Source organism: Brassica oleracea, chromosome C6 (genome assembly GCF_000695525.1).
Source record: "Brassica oleracea var. oleracea cultivar TO1000 chromosome C6, BOL, whole genome shotgun sequence".
NCBI lineage: Eukaryota > Viridiplantae > Streptophyta > Magnoliopsida > Brassicales > Brassicaceae > Brassica > Brassica oleracea.
Window position 1 is genome coordinate 29,003,049 of NC_027753.1, and position 7,297 is coordinate 29,010,345.

The 7,297-nt window shown below is 36.5% G+C and overlaps 1 protein-coding gene across 1 annotated transcript; it reads right to left on the reverse strand.

Moving 5' to 3' along the window:
• Window positions 1-2,579: 2,579 nt before the first annotated feature.
• LOC106297945 lies at window positions 2,580-3,047 on the reverse strand. The gene has a single exon (XM_013734073.1). The coding sequence runs from the start codon at window positions 3,045-3,047 to the stop codon at window positions 2,580-2,582; it is 468 nt and encodes a 155-aa protein (XP_013589527.1).
• Between the last annotated feature and the right edge of the window lie 4,250 nt (window positions 3,048-7,297).

The following is a 7,297-nucleotide window of genomic DNA, read 5'->3' on the forward strand; positions in this document are numbered from 1 at the left end:
TTTGTTGGTTGTTTAATATTCATGCGGGAAATTGTCTCCTTCTTCACTATTTGGTAAAGCTAGAGGAAACTGTGCAACAAATATACTATGGTTAAATTAAATATATGATGGGGCTGATTATTTGAATTGTTTGAGCTTGAGATTTTTTCTTTGTCAACTAGCAGGAGATTTACTTATATAATTTGTACTGTGATGCTTGATTTACGTGATTTCTTTTTATGTAAGGTAGCAAGTAGGACAATATTTTCTTTTGATCAAACAAGTAGGACAATATACTCAAAAGTATTATTATCAGGCCAAGCCATTGATTTAGAAGAGTAAATGTTTAACTGTGATGGATAAAACACACTGACAGGAAGAAAAGGAATAAAACAATAAATCACCACAATGAATTACATATGTGAATAGCAGAAACTCCAAAAAGAGAAAGCTTGATAGCATTTGAAGAAAAGGATGTATTGTCCTGAATATCATAATTACCCATGGTTTAAGTAATCGGTGACTACCATCTCCAATTAGATGAACATTGTTTGGTGACAATACATCTATCTACATATATAAATAAATAATAATAATAATAAAAAATATATATATATAATATTTTTGTTCATCTAAATAAATACCTAGAAATGAAAAGATATTTTGTGAAATCATTTTAACTGTAATTAAAAAGTGAGGAAACAACCAAACTTACAATATCTACGAAATAAATATCAGTCCCATCTTTTACAACAATATTATATGTCTACCACCGTAGCTTGAATTTGCGAGCATGTAACTTTGTTCAGCATGGACAACTGTGTAGTTACAGATACATATGAAAGAAAATACCTTCAATAAAATATCAATTATGACCACTTTATTTGACAAAACCACAGATCAAATCTAAACAACTTACATGGATTCATATTTTAAGTACACAAATATACTGAATGAATGAAATGTAAGAAAAAAAGTTTCCTAAGCAATAACTCAGTAACTACAATCTATAGAAAGAAAATAAGAGTAACTAAAAATTAAAACAACACGGACATATGGCTATATTTTCTTCACCAAACATAATAATTTTTGTATAACGTTGATATTTATCTATACGGTATAATAATAGAAAAAAACTCTACCATGATTTTTTTATTAAAACTGAAGTTAAAAAAAAATACTTGCATAGTTTGGATGAACTTGGTAAAATACAATGACCATACAAAAATACATAAATCTAACATGAATGTACATAACTTAATAAAACGACTCTAAAAAATAGCTCTTCGAGCATAAATCAAAATTGAACACTGCTCTCTTTCGAACCATTTAAATACTGTATTATAAATTTAGCCAAATAAAGCGACCTAAAGATCCGGTCTCCTTACATTCAACAAAAAATCTATCCCTTGAAATTTAAAATTCACACATATAACCAAACAATAGAACTAAGAAAATAAAAAACAAATATTAAAAATAGCTAATGGATATCAAAATTAGATAATGTTTATCCATTATTTGTTCGTTTATAATATCATTTTCAATCAATACTGATTTTAAAATGTATAATAAATTAATATAATATATATATTTATATAAATAATTTTTAATATAACTTTCCGCCCGTAGGGCGGGCTAACCCCTAGTATATAATATAATACAAGTTTTTAATGAGAGACGCTGGTTGATACGGTGCGGGTATTGGATAATAATAAGATATATGTATATATAGGACAATTCTTTCAAATAGTTTTTTTTTAAATTTTTTTGTTAAAAAAACAGCTTTAAAAAAAAATAACAAAAATAATTTTTTTTATTTTGAAAATTTTAATTTTAATTTTAATTTTTTCTTTATTTTTTTTTGAAATTCTATACTTAAAACCCTAAGTCTAAATTTATTTTTTACATATGGTAAACATGTATTTTTTACATTTTAATAAAATTTATTTTTATCATTTTTTCATTGAATACTATTTTTACGAAAAATTAAATGGGCTATTCTAAAAAATGTCTCATATATATATATATATATATATATATTTTTTTTTTTTTTTTAAATACGTATAAAATGTGTGTGGGACTATGAGATTACCCACAGTGGGTAAATATACCGCACGCTCTAAATGGAAGGAAGGCGCATAACACAGCCACACGTGAGTCAACAAACCAATGGGTTTGTGTGATTGGTTGACACGTGCGGCGCTCTCTAATCCAGATGTTTTATTTGTCGTTATCCTCATTTTAACTCATCGTTGATTGTGTGGATTCTCCTCCTCCATTGTATTTTGATTGTGATGGGGTCCAAAAGGACAAAAGTGAGGGAGAACCCCTGAGTTCCATGACATAGAATTTAGAGGAAAACAAATAAGACTATGAAAGAAAGGGAAACAAAAAACGAAAATAGGTACTTGGAAGAATTCAACACATGTAACTCAGGATAAGGTTATGAAATGACTTGAGGTGCAAGTCAGTAACCTTTTACGCAAACATGGGTGTTACGTGTTTCTCATTTCCTCTTGTAGCATCTTGTGGAGCCAGCGAGGACCTCCTGAAGCAACATATGACTGTAGGTATGGACCAAAAGTTACCAAACATGGGTGTTAAGTGTTTCTCATTTCCTCTTGTAGCATCTTGTGGAGCCAGCGAGGACCTCCTGAAGCAACATATGACTGTAGGTATGGACCAAAAGTTACGCTCTCCGCTATGGTTGTAGCAGCTCTGTTTATATGTCTCGACACATGGGAGATTGTCCATTTTTCGAAACCGTTTAGGAGTTCTAATATCTTCAGAATCAATGGAGAGAGATCAGGGAAACTGGTAGGGTTCAAAAGAGCTTGTCGTGCTTCTACAGATGAAGCTTCAAAGAGGATATTCTTGTGGCGTAAGTCACCCATTGCTTGAACAGCCCATAGCAGTGACCTAAGATCTGATTCCCTTTTGTTTGAGGAACCTATAAGAGCTTGACGACTATGGTGTAGAGGTCGGCCTTGACAATCTCTTGCTATCCAACTTGCACCACTCATTGTACCAGTATCAACCCAAGCCATTCCAACATTGCACTTGACCATACCGAGAGGGGGTTTTTCCCAAATACCTAGGGAGGCAGTGGTAGATTTCTTCTCATGATCGGGTTATGATCCGGCTGTTGGACTTTGTACCAAATCTCAGTTTCCTCCAAGGCTTTAACAACTGTTGAGTTTGGTGTAAATCTGGTTTTCTCAAACAGTAAAGCATTTCTCCCTTTCCAAAGATTCCATAGGATCCAAGGGAAAGCTTTTAAGTTATCTCGGTCACTCCTCTGCTGTTTATATCCTGCTACCAAGTAATGGAGGTTAAGGAAAACAGAGGATTGAGAGAAACCCGCTGGTGGGGGTTGAATTCCTGCCAATCTCCAAGCTTCTACTGCAGTGGTACACGAGAAAAGGACATGACAGATCGTCTCTGATGCTTGATCACACGAAGGGCAGGATGTGTTACTGCATAGTCCTCTTGACTGGAGTCTTTCAGCTACAGCCAAAGCTCCTGACAGTGCTCTCCACAAGAAGTGTCTGATCTTAGGAGATGTTTTGAGTTTCCAAATACTTTTCCACAATTGCTTTTCTACGGGGGGGAGGGGGCGATGGACTGGTGAATTGGTCTCGTGAAGAACATATAACATTCTGTAGGCGCTTTGAGTGGTGTAGGAGCCGTTTTTTGTGAATCCCCATACATCCAAGTCATGGCCATTTTGAGGAATCTTGATCTTTAGTATTTTCCGGGCATCTTCCTCAGTAAACGTATCAAACAGCTTTTGTGCATTCCACACTTTTGAGTTCGGGAACCAAAGATCACTAACTTTGAGCGTAAGGTCCACAACACTGTCTTCTTTATACATAGGAGGACGGGCTTCCTTATCTAACAACCAGTTTGACGTCCACACATTAGTCTGATCACCATCTCCAATAACTCTGATCAAGCCTGATCTCAGAGCCTCTCTGCCATGGAGTATACTACGCCAAATGTATGACGGCCGTGAACCAATACTCGCGTCCAGGAACGAAGAATTCTTGAAGTAACGACTCTTCAAAACTCTTGCCATGAGCGAATCTGGCTGCGAAAACACTCTCCATGCTTGTTTGCCGAGGAGAGCTTGGTTAAACCGGCCAATATCATGAAAGCCGAGGCCCCCATCTTCTTTGCTCTTACAGAGTGTGTCCCAAGCAACCCACGGCATTTTCCTTCTAGAGCCTCCATTACTCCACCAGAAGTCTCGCATAGCAGAAGTGAGTTTAGCACAAAGATCCTTAGGAAGTTGAAAGACTGACATTGCATAGACTGGTAACGCCAACCCAATAGATTTCAAAAGAACTTCTTTGCCACCCTGAGACAGTGTTCGAGCGAACCAACCGTGTAGTCTATGCTGAAGCTTCTCACGAATGTAGTTCAGAATAAGTTTCTTTGAGCCTTTAAAAACTTCAGGTAAACCTAAATAGGTTCCCTCTCCTCCTTCTTTATCAATCCTAAGAATCTGTTTGACATCCGCTCTCATCCCTTCGTTCACTTTATCCCCAAAGATTATCGAAGATTTTGAAAGGTTGATCTGTTGTCCAGAAGCCTCTCCATAGAGTTTCAAACAGCGCAAGACCTCCATACTAAAAACGATAAGAGACTTCTCTCAAATCCTCCATTGTATTTGAGAGAAGTCTCTTATCGTTTTTAGTATGGAGGTCTTGCGCTGTACGCTTAAGAGCCTCAACCTAAGACACACCAATAATGATGCCCTCATAGAAGAAGATATACAAATATACAATGGAGGATTTGAGAGAAGTCTCTTATCGTTTTTAGTATGGAGGTCTTGCGCTGTTTGAAACTCTATGGAGAGGCTTCTGGACAACAGATCAACCTTTCAAAATCTTCGATAATCTTTGGGGATAAAGTGAACGAAGGGATGAGAGCGGATGTCAAACAGATTCTTAGGATTGATAAAGAAGGAGGAGAGGGAACCTATTTAGGTTTGTATATCTTCTTCTAAAAACGATAAGAGACTTCTCTCAAATCCTCCATTGTATATTTGTATATCTTCTTCTATGAGGGCATCATTATTGGTGTGTCTTAGGTTGAGGCTCTTAAGCGTAGAGTCCCTTAATTTTTAACTAAAAACGATAAGAGACTTCTCTCAAATCCCTTATTTAAGGGTCGTTCCTTAGCTTTTTTAGTTAAAAACTAAGGGACCCTACACTTAAAGATCCAGCTTAAGGGACACCAATAACGATGCCCTAAGTACCTAAGGTTCCTCCTTCGCAGAAATACACTTTCTTTACATCATCATAACTTGTAAAAGATGTAAATGATGATCAATATTGGTTGGGTTCGATGCTAGGCTTGTCAATGTGAGCAATCTTGTCTGTTTCTCATCTTTGTTTCGTTGTCTGTTCGACCTTGGCCTCGATCTCTCCTTGAAACCCTAATTCTACAATCTTCTTTACCCTATATATCGATTTTTTTTTAAAAAAATATATATCGATTATTTCATTCATGCATCCTTCTTATGATCATATATATCATCAACTACCAGGTATCGATCTGTGATTGATCAGGAATATAAATTTCTAGTTTCTGAGTTTTTTTTTAGAAATACTTTCTAACACTAAGGCACACACATACGCATACAATAGTCTATTTGATTGAATGTTTATATGCTTATATTTTGCCATAATTATAAATCTATATGTTCATATAAACACGTATTTTATTCTTTTACATAGGCATTCGATATTTAGAAGTATTTGCAAATGAGAATTGATTACATGAAAGACCAATACCAAGAGAGAGAGACGGTCCAACCCTAGAGAGAGAGATAGAGGCGGCCGCATGAAGAGGAGAGAGAGGCGGCTTAGGCTTTAGAGAAAAGGAAACTCTATTTCCTTTTCCTTGTATTTGTTCACTTTCCATATTTATGTTTTCCCTTTTATCTCTTTGTAATTCTCATATATAAGGGTACCTTATGATTGTGAGGATTAGTGATTTATGAGATGGTTTATGTGATAAGATCAAAGAGATTAAGGAGTTTGAGTAAAAATAAGAAAGAGAGAGAGAGTATTGCAAATGAGAGAATATGAAGAAGGAATCTCTTATTCCATATTTCCTTTTTGGTTCTTACATGAATTACATAAATAGATAATAGAGTTGACAATGAGACAATAGGAAACTATAAACAATTTGGACCAGATCTGAGAATGTCACTCTCAACTATGTAGAAAGGGACAGCTCCCATCTCTCTTCATTCCTTAAGAGCACATGTGACCTTTGTTTGTCACACAGCCTCCAACGGCTCATTCTCCTCCACAGCCTGGTCTCCACTTGTTTGAAACCCTCCAGATCACAAGGAGACTGATGGCAAGTCATTTAAATCCAACACAATCCTTGCTTGACTTCCAAGACACTCTTTGTATGGATTAGGTCATCTTGCAAGTATGAACTCAATCTCTCTCATCTTGTTTCCTAAGTTCTGGCTCCTCTTTATGTCTTTACTCTAGATCTTTATTGCTTCATCTTCACACTCCCCCTCAAGCTTGACCATAGGGACTGGTCAAGCTTGGAAACCATGAAGCATTCCCTCATTAAAACCTTTAGCTTGGAAAAACCTCATGGGATAAAAACCAAGCCAAAGAAAAAAGAGTAGAACACTTCATGGCTAAGAGGATCAGTGTGATGAAAGATCTACAAGTCCTAACTTGGAATGTATGAACTCGCAAACCTTGGTGCTTGCAGCCTTGGTGAAGATATCAGCTAGTTGATCCTCACTTCTTGTATAGCAGGGTAAGATGATCCTTTGTTCCACTGCTTGCCTAACTTTATGACAATCCACCTCAATGTGTTTAGTCCTCTCATGGAACACATTGTTGGAGGCTATGTGTATTGCCGCTTGATTATCACAATGCATGGTGATTGGAGTTGATGTCTCTATACCAAAGTCTTGAAGTAGGTTTCTGATCCAAATCAACTCACTAGTGAGCTTCCTCATTGCCCTATATTCAGCTTCAGCACTTGAGCATGACACTATCTTCTGTTTCTTGCTCTTCCAAGTGACAAGATTGCCTCCAATGAATGTACAATAACCGGTAGTGGATCTCCTATCCACTCTGTCTCCTGCCCAATCAGCATCACAATACCCAACTATCTCTGTATTTTTGTTGCATCCCATCCACACTCCTTGCCCTGGCGCCTCTCTTAGGTATCTTAGGATCCTTTCAACCATGTTCCAATGGTGTATCTTGGGAGCTTGCATATTCTGGCTTACTTGGTTAACTGCAAAGCATACATCAGGCCTGGTGATGGT

Bases quoted from the DNA above. Each gene is read 5' to 3' on its own strand.
- LOC106297945 (XM_013734073.1), bottom strand. From the start codon at position 3,047: ATGGTCAAGTGCAATGTTGGAATGGCTTGGGTTGATACTGGTACAATG.